Genomic DNA, 21,408 nt, shown 5'->3' on the forward strand with positions numbered 1-21,408 from the left:
AGTATGCTTATCTATAATAATAAAAGTGTAATATGCTAATTAGACTGGACGACCTTCCAGATGAAGCCGGGACTGCGAGGGCCTGCGAGGGCCTGCGAGGGCCTGTAAGGGCTGAGGCAGCTGCCACCGTTGCCTCAGGCAGCTGCGAGGGCCAAGCCCCTTGCACGGCTTTCGTGCATCAGACCTCTAGTGTATTAATAAGGCTTATTTAGCAAAATTACAATTAAATCAGATTTCTGGTCAAGTATTTATGTTTGGGAAGCAAAAATAAATCAGAAAATGTATGCATGGTTTCACATAAGGGGAAGAGGTACAGGGAAGTGCTCCTTTGCCCATGAGGAAAGGATGCATAATTCTTTGATTACATCAGTGTTTCGAAGGGTCCAGTTTCAGTCATTAAGGCTGTGGGGACTCAGAACTAGTCACCCCAAGATATGTCTCTGTGGTATGCAGGTTGTTTCTTGAGCTAAAGGCAACTTTAGCCTCCGGTTCAAGATAAATTTCTGCCCCACCCTTAACTACCTAGAAGAACTTGAATTAGGGGCCTTGCATATAATAAAAGACTACCGGTGATAACCTTTTTTAAAAAATATATATTTTTATTGATTTCAGAGAGGAAGGGAGAGGGATAGAGAGATAGAAACATCACAGATGAGAGAGAATCATTGATCAGCTGCCTCCTGCACGCCCCCTACGGGGGATCGAGCCCGCAACCCAGGCACGTGCCCTTGGCTGAAAAACCTGGGACCCTTCAGTCCGCAGGCGGACGCTCTATCCACTGAGCCGAACCGGCAAAGACAGTTGTCGGCAAACCATGGCTCGCGAGCTACATGCGGCTCTTTGGCCCCTTGAGTTTGGCTCTTCCACAAAATACCACGACCTCAACGAACATACCTCTCCTGCATGTGGGGTCTCTGATTCTCTCATGTATGCAGGGTTCCCATACTATGTAGATATTAAATTTGGTTATTTCCTCTTGCTCATCTGTCTAATGTGTATTTATTAGACCAGTCAGAAGAACCTTGAGCACGGAGGAAAATGTATTTCTCCCCGATAAAGTCATAATAATAATAATAGCAGTTAACATTCATTATGCATACTACATGGTCTCAGCACTATTCTCGGTGCTATATATGTATTATTTCATTACATTAGGAAACTTTGAAGTAATTACTGTTAGAATACAGATGAGGAAATTGAGGCTCAAAGAAGTTACTTAACTTGCCCATAGTAAGTAAGTAAGCTGGGATACAAACCCAAGTCATCTGTGTCTGCGGCCAAGTGAAATAAGCCAGTCAGAGAAAGACAAGTACCATATGATTTCACTCAGTGTGGAATCTAATGAACAAAATAAACTTAACAAAACAGAAAAAAAACTCATAGAGAACAGACTGATCGCTGTCAGAGGGGAGGGGAGTTGCAGGGCTGGGCGAAAAGGTGTAGGGATTAAGCAAAATAAAAGAAAACAGAAAACACCACTCCTAGACATAGGCAACAGATTACCAGTGGGAAAGAAGGTTGGGGAAGGTAGAAGAGGGTATAAAGGTGCTCAATGGTGATGGAAGGTGACTTGACTTGGGGTGGTGAACACACAATACAATGTACAGATGATATATTATAGAATGCTACACCTGAAATCTATATAATTTTATTAACAAATGTCACCCCAATAAATTCAATGAAAAAATAAAAATAAAACAAAAAAATTAGACTAATCTATTAACTTTTTATTTTAAAAAGATTTCAAACCTACAGAAAATGTGCAAGGATAGTACAATGAATTCCTATAAACCTTCATTGGGATTCACCATTTTTATCAATTTGCCCTATTTGCTATCTCCCTCTATTTCTATTCCATATTGTTTGTTTGTTTGTTCTGAACTATTCGGGAGTAAGTTGCAGACATCATGGTTCTTTGATCCTCGTTACTTGAGCATCTCTCTCTTAAGAACAAGGACATTCTTTACAGTTTAATGATCCAAGTAAGCATATTTAGCATGGCTACTTCACTCGATTATCTAATATACAGTCCATATTCAAATTTTACCAGTGGTCCCACTTCTACCTTTTATATCAGTTTTCCCCTGCAATTCAACCTCTAATTCAGCATTTGGCTGTCATGTGTCTTTAGTCTTCTTTCATTTGGAACAGTTCTTCAGTCCTTGGTCTTTCCTCAGACCGTGCCTTTGACAGCCTGGTTATTTGATTATGAGAAACGCTTGAGGGCCACGGAGTGGGGGAGAACTAAGCCCGCAGTCCCTCACCTGTGTTCTGCAGGTGTGTGGGGGGTTGCCCAGCTGCCACAACAGCCACTCCTTGTGTCAGTAGGAAAGTGACTGTCATACACTCTACATTCTTGTGATTGTGTGTTTCTGAGATCTTTAGCTGAAAGATCTGAATGGGTAGGCTAGTTTTAATACATTCAAAGAAGTAAATCATTCTGTGTTAAAGCTGGTTTCTGTTGTCGGGTTACAATTTATAGTTCTTTCTCGATGGTCAAATATGTGTTTTGGTTTCTGTCCCCATTTAGTCTCAAAGAAGACGGAGCAGGAACCCCCTATGACAAGGAATCAACAGCCATTATAAAGCTGAATAATACCACAGTTCTTTATTTAAAAGAGGTGACAAAGTTCCTGGCTCTTGTTTGCTTTGTCAGAGAGGAAAGCTTTGAAAGAAAAGGTAATTATGTGTGTGTGATTCAGACTAATACTGTCTTCACTGCCTGTTGAATGTGGGTGGGGAGCAGCGTGCCTCTTGAAGTTTGTAGACTTGAGTCACAGGCCCCCTTGATCAGTCAGCTTTGGAGACCCGTGAACCAGCCTGCCCTCTAGTGAAAGCTGCTGTGAGGTGGAAGTGGACGCAACCATCCACCAGGGGCCTCAGGTTTCCTGCGGGTGCAGCTAGCTGGGGTGCTGCCCGTCTGTAGAGTTCCTTACCAAGGGGAGGCCCCCAGCCTACAGCGAGGGCCGTGGCCTCCCTCTTGGGCCACACCTCCCGAAGGTTTTAGGGACATGTGACCACTTGTACTCCCATGTGAAGGAGGGGACTCATACAACATCAAAGCTAGACGGTATTTAACTTGTGTTCAGCCTCTGTATTCTTTAGTCCTCAAAACACAGAGATGGCACCATGATCCTGAAAACAGAAGACATGAAAACACTTAATAATAATATCACCAGATATCTTTTTAGTTTTATTTTAAAACCAAAGCAATTAACCTCATAAAAATATTCATTTTTTCTCTTGCTACCTAATCTGGGTAATACCTTACTGCTGCTGCTATGAATTTTTTGCAACTAGGAAATGATTTACCAATTTGTTTGGTAAAAATATTCCCAACAAAGTGGCAATAATAACATTGACTGAAAAAGCCTTTTTTCCTTATAAAGCGATACGTGTTTATTTTAAAAATACTTAGAAAATTTAGGAATGTATAACAAAAACAAAATAAAACCACTCAATTCCACCATTTAGAGTTAAACCCCATGCTAAATTTCAGAAATGCGCTTTCTTTCTCCTTTCCTTCCTCTCTTCCTTCACCTGTTCTTTCCTTCCAACAAAAGTGGGGTCAGGTGATTGTCTATATAGTTTTATATCCTGTTGTTTTCAAATTCATTGAGCATGAAAACATAATTTAGATTTTTTTAAATTATAAAAGCAATAGATTCGCTTAGAAAATTTATAAATAACAAATAAGCAAAAAAGAAATAATTACTGATAAACTTCTCACTCAGATCCTCAATATTTTCTGTATCACTTTCCAGCCTTTTTCACATATATATCTATTATCTTTATATAGGAGATTGTATGATAAATCCTACTTTATAACCTTCACTTAAATTATTATAGACATCTTTCCAACTTACTAAATCTTTTTTCCACATCATTTTTAGATTTTGATGTTATGAATAATCTATGATGACCCTCTTTGCACTAAATATTTTTGTACATCTTTGGTTGTTTCCTCAGGAAAAGCTTTCAACGAATGGAATTACTTAGATCAAAGGGTAGGCATGTTTTGGTGGCTTCTAATGCATCGTTACCAAAATGTCCTTTAGAAAGACTTTATGGGTTTACGCTACTAAGAGAATATGAGCGTGTCAATTTTGCTTGTAGTTTCAATATTGAGTATTAGCATTAAAAATTTATAATTGAGCCCTAGCCACTTTGGCTCAGTGGATAGAGCATTGGTCTGTGGACTGGAGTTGTCCCGGGTTTGATTCTGGTAAAGGGCATGCACCTCAGTTGCAGGTTGCAGGCTCAGTCCCTGGTCCTAGTTGGGGCAAGTGCACGAGGCAACCAATTGATGTTTCTCTCTCTCTCTTTCCCCCTTTCTTCCACTCTCTCTAAAAATCAATGGAAAAATATCCTCGGGTGAGGATTAACAGCAACAACAAAAATGATAATTGAGCCCTGGCCAGTGTGGCTCAGTTGGTTGGGTGTTTGATTCTCAGTCAGGGCACATACCCAGGTTGCAGCTCTATCTCCGGTGGGGGGGGGGGGGGCATACAGGAGGCAGCCAACCGATGTTCTGCTCTCACATTGATATTTCTCTCTTCTCCCTTCCTCTCTCTCTAAAAATCAATAAACTATTTAAAAAATTGATTATTGAAAACTGGTATATCATTTAAGTTTACATTTCCTTGCTTCTTACTGAAGTTATGCATGTATTTTCCCCATATTTACCTACTATTGCCAACCAAATTGCCTTTTGTGTCCTTGTCCTGTAAAATTTTTAATTAAATGGTGTTAATCTTTTACTTTTTATTTTCATCTTGCTGAAAGTAAGAACAGATTATATAATAAATCCATGGAATTTTGAAGATAGGACCATACCTTGTTTCATTCTCAATTACAGATGATTTTACCCAGACTCAGGACATAAGAGATTTCCCCCAATATAACGTCATACCGCCAGTGTATGGCAGTCAGGCCTAAAGATTCCTGTGGTTCTCTCTCTTTGGGATCAGTGTTGTATATTGTTTAAAACCATTATATGTATATTTTCTTGGTTAAAGATACTCCAGAATTTATATCTGATGATTAATATTTCATGTTGATTTTGGAAGCTAATAAAAGTTATACAAATAGTACAACTACAGCCCCCCAACCATCTAGGATGGTGGCAGTTTCTAAAAGGAATAATTTTGAACCAATTTTAGACTTCCAAAAACTTCTTAAAACTGTGATTTACATATACTCCTCATCCAGCTTCCCCAAATGTTAGCATCTTACATACTATAGCACAGTTTTCAAAACTAGGGAATTGACATCAGTATAATGCTATCAATGAAACTACAGACCTGTGCAGAGTTCACCAGTTTTTCCAAAAATACCCGTTTTCCGCTTCAGGATCCAAAATTGATTTAGTTGCTATTTCTCCTGGTCTCCTCCTATCTGTGACAATTTGTCTTCCATGGTCTTAACACTTTTGAAGAGCACTGACCAGTTATTTTGTAGACTGTCCCTCAGACTGGGCTTGTCTGAGATTTTTCACACAGTTGGAATGAGATAATGCACTTTGGTTAGAACACCACACAGTCCTGGCCAGCGTGGCTCAGTGGTTGAATGTTGACTTATGAACCAGGGGGTCACGGTTCCATTCCTAGTCAGGGCACATGCCTGGGTTTCAGGCTCTTGATCCCCAGTGGGGGTCATGTAGGAGGCAGCCAATTGATGATTCTCTCTCTTATCATTGATGTTTCTCTCTCTCTCTCTCCCTCTCCCTTCCTTTCTGAAATCAATAAAAGTATATTTAAAAAACACCACACAGAAATGATGTGTGTCTTTCTCTTTGCATCACATCAAGTGGTTAATGGTGTCTTGTTGCTGGTGACGCTGATGTTGACTTGGCTAAGGTAGTTTCTGCCAGTTTTTCCACTGGAAATTCCCTACCTGTCCCTTTGTCATTAATACATGCTTTCAAACTGTGCAACTCCTGTTTCTTCTCACACTCTTGCCCACTAATTATAACCTTCACTGTGGCTAGGCAGACTTTGTAGAACTTCTTAAACTAAATAGAAACTTAGGTGTTAATGTCATAACTAATAAATGTAAATAAATAGGCAGACTGGGTGTAACCCCATCATGTTAAACATGCACGCTTTTTTTACGGTGACCAACCATCTCTGTTTGTCTGGGACCATGGGGGTTCATGGGACAGTAGACCTCCAGTAAAACTGGGCAAACCAGATGAGGTGGACATCTTATCTATTAGGCAGCTGTCTTTAAAAAGAACTTAGGCTTATAAATGCATGGAGTAGTTTGATTTATTTTGTTGCTTTAATTTTGTATTGCTGAGTCCTATTGGTGCTGATAATCAACACTTGGTGATTAGCTTTTCTCCATGTTTGTCTTCATCTGAGTTTTCATTAAGGGTCCCTGTGACAGCTTTGGCAGAGGAGATAGAATTGAAAGCAGATGCAGGACACTCCGCCCTAGATGCACATTATAGGCACCTTGGGATGGGAGGCAGTTAAAAAATACGGACATCTGGGTCCTCTTCCATGTAATTAGAATAGAATTCCTGGGAGGGAGGCCTGGGGTTTGTTAATATTTTTGAACTTCCTTGGATATTTTTAATGCCCAGCTAGGGTGAGAACCACTGAACCAGAGAAAGGTGTGGGACCATCCTACAACTGGGTATGGTGGGGAAGGTAGTCCTTATTCTGTTCATGTCACTCTTGTATTTTCAATGAAAGGGTTGAAATAAATAGCAAACTCTTTTTCTGAGTGCTTACTTCCTTTGAAAACCCCAGTTGTGAATTTTTACCATTTTACTTTTAAAACTCCACATGCAGCAAGATTACTGTTTTTAAAATTTTGCACATTTAAAAATGTGCAAAGATGACTAAGTTAAGATTTGTCAAAAACTATCAATAGGATGTCTCTGCAATTTCCCACGTTGAGTATTTGATTCACTCGTCCCATTGAAGCAGTCAAGCTGAGCTTTCTTCCTAAGGCAGTTAGTTGCACATATGATAGGCAGAGATTTGTAAGGTTGTTCTAACATCTCATTTCCAAATTCCCACTAAGTAACATCTCTTCTTTGTGCTTTGTTTTTCATTTCTGCCTTATGCTGCTTTGTTTCTTACTTCTGCCTTATTGCCTCATTGGTTTTATTTTTCTCAAACTGGATGCGTGGCCACTACCACTGCAGAAGCAGCAGAGGGCGCTGCTCCGAAGGTTTCCTGCTCCTGGAAGCTGAGGTGGGGGTTCCTCCAGTTCGCTCGCACTTGTATAACTAGTTTGAAGTTTCAGTCCTTGGCTGGAATTTCAATTCTTTCTTTGGGTTTCTGGAAGCATCACCTTAGTGGATGGAAATAATGGTTAGGCTAGTTGTTTTAATAAGTTAAAGATAGTAAATAAGGACCAACTGCCTATTTTAATTAGTGTAAACATTAGCCACAACACTAATAAACTAGTGGTGAGGATGAAAAATACACTTAAGACTTTGCATTCTCTTTTATTCTATTTTTGTACTACTAATTAATTTCTGAAAATACAGTAAGATTCTACCCTACTGTTTCTCCATTAAAAAAAAATCTTTATTGTTGAAAGTATTATCCATTTTAAATTTACATGATATTGAAGAACTGAGAGTGTCATTGGTTGTTGAATTCCTGAGCTTGAGTTGACTGCTATCACTCTACTGGTAAAACCAGGGACTGGGCCTTCCCCAGGACTTATGACAATGGTTTAAATACAATATACATCCCGTAAATATTGATTGATTACTTATAATATACATCCCGTAAATATTGATTGATTACTTATAATATACATCCCGTAAATATTGATTGATTACTTGATTGATACAGTGGCTTTGTTATCTCAGCCACACTCCAAGTCAGGGTCTCCCTCCACATAGAGTCAATTTAATAATGCCTTCTAGGGAAAAGTAATAAGTATTTCATTGAAGATAATAACTTCATTGTAAAAAATCTTTAATTCTGAAAGGTCAAAAAAATGTGTTCACTTGGCTCTTCAAATGTGTTGGGTCATAGACACCTTTGAAAATGTGGTATATACTCTGGGAACTTTTCTTAGTGAAAAATACACATTCACAAGATCTTGCCTGCGATTCCTGAGGACCAGCTGCAGACTTCCCCCATTCAGTCTTTGGATCTTATGTTAAGGCCGCTTCTCTACTGCCCCCTACTGGTTGATCCTTGTCATGGTCGACATGAAAAGATGGATATTATTTCTTTCTATGTGACATTGCTAAATATTTTTGGCTTTCTTCTCCAGGGCTTATTGACTATAATTTTCATTGCTTCCGGAAGGCCATCCATGAAGTTTTTGAGGTGAGAATGAAGGTGGTGAAATCGAGAAAGGTTCAGAATCAACTGCAGAAGAAAAAAGGAACCACCCCCAACGGGACCCCTAGAGTGCTGCTGTAGGTGAGGTTTCAGGAACACCTTTTGAAATCAGGCCTTTCAGTGAGGCTGCTGCACTGTGTTGCACTAAAGGAAGAGGAAGAAGAGATTGGGACACAGAACATAAATTTGTTGTAAAAATAAAAATCCTGTGACCCTTTTGATCTTTTCTTTTTTAAATAAAGCAAGCACTTTGAAGCAAAAACTTGTATACTAATAGTGAAGTTAAATCCACTGTAATTTCATGACATAAATGTACACTTTTATGGTCTGTAGTCAGAACAATCCTGTGTGAGAACTGCCAGGAACTGTATATATTTTGCACTTTTTCATTGAACTAAACTTTGATAAAACTTTTGTAAGCTTTTTCTGTACTTGGTGTGAAGGACATGCATACTGTAGTTCTTAGCTATGGCAATCAGAAATTAAAAAAGTAATGCATTAGCAATGACTTTTATAAACTTGGGAATCTTTGCTACCAGTTGTTGAGGAAAAAAAATCATTTTTCAGTGGAGATGGTACAGATTGGGGCAGCAAGCTGTAGGAGCAATGAGAACTGTCCCTTGTTTGTAACTAATATACTTAAACGGGAGTTTTGATGAATAATATTAGCACCAAACTTATCTAAAAATTTCTATAGCTTTGGCAGTGCTTCCCTACTCAACAGTTTTTACAAAGCTCTTTACCTCAACACACATCTCTATAATCATTTTATACAGAGAGGTGGTTTCTTTTTGCTGTATTACTGTTCTTTAGTACCTTTGGGACCAGATTTCCAAAATGGTGCCGATCACTGGAGACAAATAAGAATGTCATTGAATTGCAGGGACTCTGGAGGCTTTTTGTACCTGCCACCCAGGCTAGAGTAACATCAGAGGACACGTGGTTTCCCAAATGTAGGTGATTGACAACTGCAGATATAAAAATAGATACACAATTCTGTATGTTTGGCCCCTGTGAAATGGGCCTGTTATTGTGCAGCATTTGAAATGTTTATTTAGGACCAGCTATTTTTATTGCTCCATGATCACAGAGGACGTCTCAGATCTCTACCGTAGAATTGAATCCTGTTGGGCACATTGGTCACCTTGAGTAATGTTCTCATTTGTGACAGTGTACCTTGTAGACTCTGCCTGTTCCTATCTTACGGCTGAACTAGAGCTCAGCTTGCCAGCAGCATGCTCTGCACAGCTGAAAAGCCCTCAAGTTCAGTGGGAAGGGGCTGGCCAGAGGAGGCATTACAGTTAGCTATGTATTTGTTTTTGTGAAATTCTCTCACTTATATTTACTTTAGACTAATAGCAAGTTAAGAGGTTCCTAAATCTACCCCCACCCCAAACCATTCCAAGTAGATAATCCAAGTAGATAATTCTGGGTCTATCCCAAGGGTTGGTACCTATGGCATGCTTGTGGGTATTAGAAAATAATATTCTTTTCTTTTATCAGAGGCTCATAGGGATATCAAAGCTGCTCCTAGCAAAATGTATCAAGTTCCTAGCGCAACTTGTCCTTGAAATGATCCCACTTCTACCTGTGACTTCTTTCTATCCTTTCTCCTTCCTCTCCTCAAGTCCTGTTCCTTTGAGGCTGGCAGCTGCAGTTTAAAATGGTAGCTGCTTGGGATTTAAGATTTGAGCCCTCCCAAGAGGCTGTGCATTTTGGAAGAAAACTTCTAAAAATCATGAAAGAGCACCAACTGCCTCATAATTTTTGCTCAGAAAATTGGGTGTATAGTATCCTGGGGTTCTAAGGAAGTTTTTTTCTCTAATTTCCAGACCTATATCCTGTTTGACCTTTGCCAACAGGCCTGGTATACGATAGGTGGATTATTCTTATAAATCTAATTCTCTCGTTTTTATAATGTTTCTTTTTAGAGTAAGCAACAAAGAATTGCTTTTCTAATGTGACTTTATCCTCAAGATAGAGACATTTGCCTATCTGATAAATCACACATTACTTAGGTACATATGTATATTATTGTAACCAAGAGGAGCTTCCATTTTTGAGCTGGGTATATCATGAGTTTTTTAAAATAGATTTTTATTGATTTTTAGAGAGAGAGGAAGGGAAAGGGATAAAGAGATAGAAACATCATCGATCAGCTGCCTCCTGCATACCCCTTACTGTGGATCGAGCCAGCAACCCAGGCATGTGCCCTGACTGGGAATTGAACCGGTGACCTCTTGGTTCATGGGTTGGCATTCAACCACTGAGCCACACTGGCCAAGCTATGATTTTTTTTGTTGTTAAAATGTGCCTTAAGAGCCTATTACTTCAAGAGCAAATGATTCTTTGGGGGAAAGGCAAAATTAATGCTATGGCATAAGGACCCAAGTTCATGGTACTAAGTGTACTCTTTGATTCATCACACACTAATATATAGATGACTGCCTCAAACCTGTAAGTATGGCAGTGACCTCTTATTTAAAGAGAGATGTAGGAGTTATGTCTCAGCGTCCAACTTTTTGAAGTCTGTGCTATTGAAATTACAAAATCTCTCAATTACTTTTGCATTTAAAAAAAAATAGATTTTTGTGTTGGCTGCAGAGAGGAAGGGAGAGGGAGAGAAACATCAATGATGAGAGAGAATCATTGATTGGCTGCCTCCTGTATGCCCCCTACTGGGGATCAAGCCCGCAACCCAGGCATGTGCCCTTGGCCAGAATTGAACCTGGGACCCTTCAGTCCACAGGCCAATGCTCTATCCACTGAGCCAAACCTGCTAGGGCTTGCATTTTATTTTTGATATGGGACTTAGCTTACTGTGATGTCTATGGCCACATTTAGGTCACAAATCCAATGCTATAAATATAAAGCCCAAATACATGGCTACAGTGACTGCTCTGGAACATTTTTGCTCATTTTCAAAGGTTGACAACTTGATCTATAGGTTTCTAGGGCAGTTAGAACTTCTATGTGGAGGTGAGACTCTGTGAATTACCTAGCATCTTTGCTTATTTCCAGTTATGCAGATTAGTGTGAATGACCAGGGTAGAGTGTTTTTGAAGGAATATAAATAAAAAACTGTTGACATTCATGGACAGTGTTATTTTGTGAACACAATGTATTTTGGACCCTTAAATATGAGATGACTAAAAACACAGCAATATTGTTATATACGGGTTATATGCTAACTGTTTGAAATGTACTTCAGAAAAACAGCCAACTGTCTTGATTATTAAAGTATGGTATGCATTCAACTTATATGGACTGAGTGTAATTTATAATCAAATATAGTATTAAGTTTTACTTTAAATGATAGTCATTTATAAACCATTGTTAAATCATTGCTTTCACAAATGTTAACTGCTGACTTAAAAGTTTGTGTCATATGCTCATGCTATGCTAAGCTCTCATTTTATTTTAAGCATATTCATAACTAATCTTTCAGGGAGTGGAATGGTCTCTTTGGTGAAAAGGAAGTATGGTCTTCCATATTTATGAGGTTGTTTACCATACATGTATATTACTGCTATATTGGCCTTGCTTGTGGAAATGAGGATAAATCACTCTATTTATATTGGATTTGCACTTTTGTTTTTATTGTTTTAAACCCTCTTATCTCTTTATATTTTTGATGGTGATTTGCCTGTGCAGATGATAGAACTGTTATTTCAGTAAACTTCAGATATTCATTCTGCTACTCTGGCTCTGATCCTTAGATCTCCGGAAATTCTCTCCCTAACAGTGCACCTTATCGCTCCTTGCTTAATAAGATTCCACTCTTTCATGACTTGTACAGATAACCTAAGAGTTCTTAGAGCTAACATTAGGCGTTATATCTTATATATGAAATCCTGTTTCTGATGGAAAACCTGATCTGAAGTAATTATTTACAAGGTTTTTAAATCAGTAGTGATGTTGAGTTTAGGAGGAAGAAAACATTGTCCTTAACAGAATTGTTTAATAACTAGAGGCCCGGTGCACGAAATTTGTGCGCAGAGGAGGGGGGTTCCCTTAGCCCAGCCTGCACCCACTCCAATCGGGGACTCCTCGGGGGATGTCTGGCCACTGGTTGGACACCCCTCTCACAATCTGGGACCGCTGGCTCCTAACCACTCACCTGCCTGCCTGCCTGATTACCCCTAACCCCTCTGCCTGCCTGCCTGATTGCTCCTAACCTCTCTGCCTGCCTGCCTGATCACCCCAAACTGCCCTCCCCTGCCAGCCTGATCTCACCCCCAACAGCCTCTGCCTACCTGATCACCCCTAACTGTCCTTCCTTGCCAGTCTGGTTGCCCCCAACTGCCCTCCCCTGCTGGCCTGATCTCGCCCCTAACTGCTCTCCTTTGCCAGCCTGATCACCCCTGACTGCCTCTGCCTGCCTGATCACCCCTAACTGCCCTCCCCTGCAGGCCTAATCTCACCCCCAACTACCCTCCTCTGCCAGCCAATTTGTTTCTGATTGGTCAGTTTCTATGCCAGTCAGCGTCAAAAGCTCCGCCTCCTAGGCAGCCATTGGCTGCTCACAGTTGACTCAGATTTGGTTCTGATTGGTCAGTTTCTATGCCAGTCAGCATCTCTGGGCCTATCAATGGGGCCTGATCAGAAAGGCAAGGCTGATCAGCAGCCACGGTGGAGGCCTGGAGAGAAATGGATGTGTGGCTGTTGGCCAGACTGGGAGAGAAAGAGAGGTAAGTTCTGATCAATGGCTGCCACAGAGGCTACAGATCAGACCCTGCCTCTCTTTCTGCAGGCCTCTCTCCAGGCCTGATCCACAGCCCCTAGACAGTGTTGGGTCGGGGCACCCGGTCTGGTCAAGCCTTCGGTCATTATAACCCTGGCTCTTTATTATATAGACTAGAGGCCCGGTGCACAAAAATTTGTGCACTCGGGGGGGCGGGGGGATCCCTCAGCCCGGCCTCTGCCCTCTCGCAGTCTGGGACCCCTCAGGAGATAACGACCTGCTGGCTTAGGCCTGCTCCCGGGTGGCAGAGGGCAGGCCCAATCCCTAGGTGCAGCCCCTGGTCGGGCTCAGAGCAGGGCCGATTGGGGAGTTGGGGCGCCACCCCCTGTCATGCACAGAGCAGGGCAGATTGGGAGGTTGCGATGCCACCCTCAGTCACGCTCAGGGTAGGGCCAATTGGGGGGTTGGGGCACCACCCCCTGTCACACTCAAGGCAGGGTTGATGGGGAGGTTGCGGCGCCACCCCGTCATGCACAGAGCAGGGCCAATCAGGGGGTTGGGGCGCTGCCCCCTATCACGCACAGAGCAGGGCCCATCAGGGGGGTTGGGGCTCCATACCCTGTCACGCACAGAGCAGGGCCCATCAGGAGGGTTGGGGCTCCGTACCCTGTCACGCACAGAGCCGCAGGGCGATCATGGGGATGGGGAGCTCCCCCTATCAGGCACAGAGCAGAGCTGATCAGGGGGTTGGGGCACCTTCCCCTGTCACGAACAGAGCAGGGCAGATAGGGAGATTGTGGCCCCGCCCCCTGTCACACACAGAGCAGGGCGGATCAGGGGGTTGGGGCACCACCCTCTATCACCCACAGAACAGGGCCGATCAGGGGGTTGGGGCGCTGCCAATCTCACACTCAGGGCAGGGCCAATGGGGAGGTTATGGCTCTACCCCGTCACAGAGCAGGGCCGATCAGGGGGTTGGGGCGCTGCCCCCATCACACACACAGCAGGGCTGATCAGGGGGTTGGGGCGCTGCACCCTGTCACGAACAGAGCAGGGCAGATAGGGAGGTTGTGGCCCCACCCCCTGTCACACATGGAGCCGTAGGGCGATCAGGGGGTTTGGGCGCTGCCCCCTGTCACACTGATCCTGGTGCCGGGAGGCCTCTCGGCTCCACTGATCCCGGTACTGGGAAGCATATTACCCTTTTACTATATAGGATAGAGGCCTGGTGCTCAGGTGGGGGGCTGGCTGGTTTGCCCTGAAGGGTGTCCTGGATCAGTGTGGGGGTCCCCACTGGGGTGCCTGGCCAGTCTGGGTGAGGGGCTGAGGGCTGTTTTCAGGCTGGCGGGTGACTGAAGCTCCCAACCGCTCCTTTTTTTTTTTAATTCTGGGCCAGCTTTAGCTTTGAGGCTTGGCTCCAGCTCTTAGGCCTCCGCTGCTGAAAGCAGGTTTCTGGCCTTTGTTTACCTTCTGTATTTGAAACAATGTTGCGATCCTGCTGGCTGAAGCCCGACTGGACTGAAGCAGGTTTCTGGGGTTTTGTTTAGCTTCTATATTTGTAACATAGTTGCTTAGAGTTGCAGCTCAGAGGCCTGCAGCGGCAGGCGGGGACAGGCGGGGAACCTTGGAGTCCTCCGTCACTGAAGCAAGCAAGCCTCATGCTCGCTTTAAGCTGCCTGGCTGCCGGCCGCCATCTTGGCTGGCAGTTAATTTGCACATTGCCCTGATTAGCCAATGGGAAGGGTAGCGGTTGTACGCTAATTACCATGTTTCTCTTTTATTAGATAGGATACTAGATATTGAGTACACACAGTATACCAAATGCTGCTCTTATGTGTGTTTACATAACTTATAAACCCAAGAGGTAGGTACTATTATCACTTCTATTTTACAGATAAGGTAACTGAGTCCAAAGAGATTAAATAATTTAGTCAAGATCATATTACTAGTAAGACACAAGGTCTGGAGTCGGACTCAAGAGTCCACTATTCCTCTAAGCAGCCTTATCAAATGTCCCCTTAAATGCCCTCCTTTCACAAATATGAAAAGGGGGACTTGCTTTGTAGGATTTACTGTTGTCTGGGTTTGTGAAGGCTGAGGTGCTGAGATATTTAAAATACCTTTCCGTACATGAGAATCAATAGGACCAGTCTTCTAAATGTGCTTCACTAAGAGAAGAAAGTCAACAAATCCAGTTAATAACTAGTGCCCAAAATAATATTAACAGAGTATTTAAATATCAGAAGAAAATTCAAATTCATTTTACTGCCATTGGTTTTCTAAGAAAATCAAGAGAGAATAAGCTGTTGATCTCAGCTGTACTCAACCTTTGCTTTGAGTTTTTAATATATGTAACAATAACATAGAAAATAAAATACTGATCTGGATTAAAATTCAGAAAGATACATTTTGATCCTAATCCTTCAGACCTATATTTAAAATTGCTACTAGCATGCTTCTGCTGGATTCTTCTGTAAGAGGACCCTCAGATCTAACGTCCAGAATTGAGCTGGCCTCTTTCTTGCTAAATCTGTGATGCATGACTATCCTCCCGAGCCCCTGCTAGAAACACATTCCTCTTGACTCCCCTTCCTGCTCACCTCCTCCTCTACTTCTTTCAGTTCAGCCTTACAAACCTCCATTGAATCTCTTCTCTCCATCTCTTCTGCCACTATCCTGTTTAGACCACCATCACCTCTTATTTGAATCTCAGTAGCCTCTTAACAGTGTCACTCCGACTCATCCACCCATCCATTCCATTCTCTATACAAGATGCAGAATGACCCTTCTAAACCACCACAATTCTAACCATATCGCTTGCTTATGCCCTTCCTTGCTCCCCATTATAGATATTAGCCAAAGTCCTTAATAAAGTGTGTAAGACCCTGTCTCCCCAGTCCATACCTCCCTCTCCAGCCTTGGTTCATCCTCCCTTAACAGAGCTGGACCAGCATGCCTACACAGTGTGGTAAACAAGAGGATCTGTGAATTTTGGTTCCTTTGTCAGTCATTTTCTGAGGGAAATTATAATTTTCTTTCATTCAACAGTTATTAGTAGGACAGCTATTATATGCTAGATATTGTACTTAGTAAAATAGCTAAAAGACAGATACTGGAGATGGAAGGATTTTAATATGTAAAAATAACAAAATAAACTACTTTAATTTTAGATAGGCCCTTATAGTTTTCACAACAGATCTATAAGACTTGCCCTCTCTAGCAAAAACCATGGATAGCTAGAACTAGCATCTGAGAAGTTGAGTTGTTCAACCAGTAGCAGATCAATAGCTATATTTAATATTGTTAATTTACAGTAAGACTAAATACTATAAGAAGTAGGTTGAGGAAGTGAAAATGTTTATTGTAGTGCCTTCCCTTGTAATTAAGGAAAGAGATAAATTATGTTAAAAGCATATATATATATATATATATATATATATATATATATACACACACACACACATACAGATAGCATGTGGTGCCAATTTCACTTGCAGATATTATGGTACTCCAACTCAAGTTCACAAGTTACACCTTTACCACAGCCTTAGCTAGAAAGTGTGAGTTTTAAGTGTTAGTTATTTTGTTATTTTAATCCTCACTTGAGAATTTTCTTTTAATTTTTTTAAATTTTTTTTTTGTTTTTTAGAGTGGAAGGGAGAGGGAGAGACAGAGAGAAACACTGATGTGAAAGAGACACATTGGTTGCCTCCAGAATGCCCCCGGGAGCCTGCAACCAAGGTATGTGCCTTTAAAAAATATATATATATTTTATTGATTTTTTACAGAGAGGAAGGGAGAGGGATAGAGAATTAGAAACATCGATGAGAGAGAAACATTGATTAGCTTCCGCCTGCACACCCCCTACTGGGGATGTGCCGCAACCAAGGTACATGCCCTTGACTGGAATTGAACCTGGGACCATTGAGTCTGCAGGCCGATGCTCTATCCACTGAACCAAACTGGTTAGGGCAAGGTATGTGCCTTTGACTGAACTCAAACCCAGGACCCTTCAGTCCGCAGGCCAAAGCTCTATCCACTGAGCAAAACCGGCTAGGACAAAATGTTAGTTATTTTAATGTTCATACTTTGTTAATTTAATACATATCATTTCCAGAATTAGATTTAATTAAAAGTTTATTTTACTGTTACTCCTCTTTTCAATCTTTTTTGCCCCAAGGAACTATGAGTGCTGCTTAAGGAAGAAGTTTATGTTCTCTTAATATGTTGACATGAGGAACCACAGAAGATGTGAGAAGAATCAGATTTCATTACCTTCTATAGCCACTTGGTTTTCTAAGAATATAGAATATGGGGCTAATGCAGACCTTCTTTTTAGACCATTTAGAATTTTTAAAGATTGGATGATATTTTAAAATGTGCCAAACTTGGCCTAGCAAGTCCTCAGGAATATCTTCTTTTATCATAAATTCAAGTAAAGTTGAGGCAGTGATCTTATTTCAGCTGTACCACCAGTATCTTTGAAGTTTTTTGGTTTTTTTTTTTTAAATGTCATGGTAAAGTGAAAATATAGGCTTTAATGGTCCCTATCATAATTTTAAAGATACTTCAAATTCTCTCATGTTATTACAAGGAACAATTCAATTACATAAAGACAAACAAGCAAATTTAAATTATATATATATAAATTAACAAAATTATTAAAAATAAGTAAATAAACAAAAACGAAATCCAAAATAAGATCCTTAATACTAGCCCAGTAAATACCCATCAGTGGTCTTCTTTGTAGAATATTATGGTTTTTTATTTCAATAAATGATTTAGCAGTTAAAGCTGAGATGGAGTCTGGTCCTCAGTGTTTAATTTTTTAAATATAAGTTACCTTAAAAACCAAAATGACCATGTGAACTTATACTCAGAGCAGTGTTTGACTGGTATAACTGCCCTGGGACAGAACTGTAGGAGTTAATCTTTTATGAAATGCATTTTAAACTTTTTGTTGTGAACCATAATAACTACAGTTCACTTTGCCAGCGATCACACACTCATATTTGCAAATGTTACTTTTTAAAAGCCTCATGAAGTACTATCCTTTCTACATGCAATCCAGTCTAGGATTCATTCATTCAATTCATTCATTTCTCTTTTAAAGAAGATCTCACAACTCACTAATGGGTCTTGACCTGCAATTTGTAAAGCACTGCTAGAGTGAACCCACTAGCCAGATTAGAGATACCTGAGGATTTTCTTTCTAGCCTAAAATATTTTCCTTCTTTCTCTTACTTTTCAGATCTTAAGAAACATAAGGGAAATGCTGATCAAGTTCTTGAATTTTTCTTTCGTTTGGTTAGGGCTTTCTACTCTGTTTAACAGAGCAGTTTTTCTTTTCATTGCCATCCCTTGGATGTTTTGTATGTTGGGTTGTATTAAACGTGGGAGGCATCCTGTGCGCTGTGTAGTCCTGAGAGGATCACCTATTACTATAGACTCTGTCCTTGACTATCTATACTAATAATAGAGGAATATGCAAATATGCATGACTGAACAGCAGGCTGTGTGGGGTGATCTGGCCGGCAGGGGGGGGCAATTGGGAGCAACCAGGCTGGCAGGGAGGCAGTGAAGGGCGACCAGGCCGGCTGGGGGGGGGGGGGAGGAGGGGGGAGCTGGGGGCGACCAGGCTGGCAGGGGGGGCAGTAAGGGGTGACCAGGCCGGGGGGGGGGGGGCAGTTGGAAATGACCAGGCCGACAGGAAGGGGAAGTTGGGGGCAACCAGGCTGGCAGGCAAGTGAGCCTTTAGGAGCCAGTGGTCCCGGATTGTAAGAGGGATGTCCAACTGCTGGCACCAGATTGGTACCGGATTAGAGAGGGTGCAGGCTGGGCTGAAGGGACCTCCCCCCCTGCACAAATTTCATGCACTGGGCCTCTAGTAATAAATAATTTATTTGGAATTTAGTAACTTATGAGTCCATATCTAACTTCTATGGGATCCTTTGTCAATTTGATGACATTTGTCTTATAAAATATCAAGAACACATAAGTTTGCTCTTGTGTGCTATTCTGACACTCCCAAGAACCACCTGCACAAGCCCCTTCCCCGACCTAGAAAGGGAGCCGACCTCGCCTCTAAATTCAGGGTGGAGGAATGAGGTGAAGGGGAGCAGTAAAATTCAGGCCTTGACCAACCTGCTTTCTTAATCTATACCAAGAAGCTGCTGAGGCTAGAGGGATTTTTCTAGTCCCCCAAAACTGAAAGCAAAAAATGAAGGCCCTTCCCTGAATAGCCAACTACAGTAGAGCAATTAAGAACTCAGATTCTTCCATGCTAACCCTCACCATCACTATGGAGAATTCCATTCCTACAAGCTGTTTCTGTTTGCTTCCAGCTTCCATTATTGCCTAAGTCCTTCGCTGCTGTCTAATTCTCTCTGCCTCTGGCCTTGCCTTCATCAACTAGATAGTCAATAACCAGGACTCCAGACTTTTCCCAGACCTCTATGAGGTGGTCTTGGTAATCAGGCTTTCACTTCCCCTCCATGTGAAGCAGTCATTAAAGGGCTGACTGGGAAGACCAGTCCTGTATGTCTTTCTATCTTGATGGGAGAGGGAGTAACTCAGGTTTATAATGTATAAGAAATGGCACTTCTGATTCATGTCATAAGGTTTAATTTAATGCCCTAGGCCAGTGTTTTACAAAGTTACCTGATCCTAAGGGTCATTGTGGATGCTTAAAAATGCAAATTCCTACCTACCCCAGTCTTCTTGAATCAGAATCTCTGGGCAGAGGTCTGGGAATCTGTATTTAAATAAGCACCCTAGGGAATTCTTATAATTTGGGAGACATTATTTGGCCTGTAGTTGTTAAGAGGGATGGTAAGGGCAAATGGTGTAGGACTAGGATTGTAGTCAGCTTCCTCCTCTCCTTCACACACACACACCCTCAAGTAATTAGTGTCGCTTTCCAACGTGATTATGTAGCTTTTAACATTGGCATTATTTAATCTACAATTTTATGGATGTAAACTAAATAATTAAAAAGAATATTTAGACCACTTATTAATTTATATATTTAAATACTTATTCACATTTAATATCACAAATTATACAAAATGGTATTAATTTAGAAAAGTTGCTTTTTCCGCACTCAAATCGTTCAAATTCTTCTCAGGCATCTTCTGTAGCAGGGTTTTTTAAATCATCCTTAGAACAACATTGTGAGTCATCTAACAGTTCCCTTCTAGTTATTTAATATAGAACATGTTTTAAATTGAGTAAGATGCTGTCGGTGGCAATTTTACTGAGTCTCAAGAGCCATTTCTTAAACATTATGACGATTTCTCCCCTGCATATTCATAATTTCCACAAATAAGTACTTCTTATATTCTTCTTTTCAGTGACCTTTTAAAAAGCCAACTAGTAAAAATCTCCAGTGCTTGTTCTCCAAGGTCATACCCTCAGGAATAATTAATAAATGTCTTCACCGGTCCCCCTGATTTCATTATGTGATCCTTATAAGACAGAAAACTCCAGTGCTTGAGGTGCCTTCAAAACGTTGTCTTCTTGGGAAGCATTTTGTTCAAACAACACAAAATAAGGACGAAAATATAAAGCAGCTCTTTTATTTTTTCCCTGAAGAATGATATATTTGGGAAAAGTTTGCTCTCTATTCTGGCATATAAGGTATATATTTCCATTTAAGAACATCTGCACCAAAACCTAACTTCAACTCCCGGGGAAGTTAGACAGTCTCAGTTTTCTCACAAGATGCTAGAAGGCAGATGGAGTGGCATACATCTACTTTGTGGTTATTTTGTGCTACAAGAATACATTGTAGGAAAGTCCAGGACTGCTTTTTAGAAGTTGATGAGCTGGTTATTATTTAAAGTTTGCCTGTATTGTAAAGTGGATTTTAAGAGGAAGCAGCAGTAGAACTGTTTGTTCTAAAGACATTAATAATATTGCCAAAATGCCCTGTGGCTACAGAATTACTCTGAGAAGTTCCATTATTTATGTGTGCCCTGAGCATTCTCTGTACACTGAAGAATGTTTCACATATCTATGAAATACTGTTTTTTGGAAGTTTGTGGATGCTATTGTGGTAAATAAAATACAAACCTGTTTAAAAGTATTGAACTCTTAGTTTTTTGTCATTTCGCATTTTCCTTTCCAATGGATAGAAACTAAAACTACTTTGAAGGTAGGGAATAGTTCTAAGCTATTCAGGCTAAATAGTAGGTGACCAAGTTTCATCAATCAGCAAATGGACAAAAAGAGTCCAAAGAATGACAAATTCTCTGGGGTGACAGTGTTGTAAAGTACCCCGCGAATCACAGAAGGACGCCTCAAGAAGTCAAATTAAAGAGTCACATTTATTGCAATCCGGGATTATGAGGGGTCATTCCCAAATCTCATAGTAACAAGATGGTCGAAAAACCAGGTTTATAT

The 21,408-nt window shown here is 41.1% G+C and overlaps 1 protein-coding gene across 1 annotated transcript in view; it reads left to right on the top strand.

Moving 5' to 3' along the window:
* Nucleotides 1-8,752, top strand: part of RRAGD (Ras related GTP binding D) — a 32,827-nt gene extending 24,075 nt beyond the window's left edge. The window contains exons 6-7 of the mRNA XM_036317535.1: nt 2,531-2,679; nt 8,251-8,752. Coding sequence (XP_036173428.1) covers nt 2,531-2,679; nt 8,251-8,402 — 301 coding nt within the window. The 3' untranslated portion in view covers nt 8,403-8,752. The remainder of the gene's footprint in view (nt 1-2,530; nt 2,680-8,250) is intronic.
* Nucleotides 8,753-21,408: the final 12,656 nt, after the last annotated feature.

The sequence above is a fragment of the Myotis myotis genome, unplaced genomic scaffold (assembly GCF_014108235.1).
Source record: "Myotis myotis isolate mMyoMyo1 unplaced genomic scaffold, mMyoMyo1.p scaffold_m19_p_7, whole genome shotgun sequence".
Taxonomy (NCBI): Eukaryota; Metazoa; Chordata; class Mammalia; order Chiroptera; family Vespertilionidae; genus Myotis; species Myotis myotis.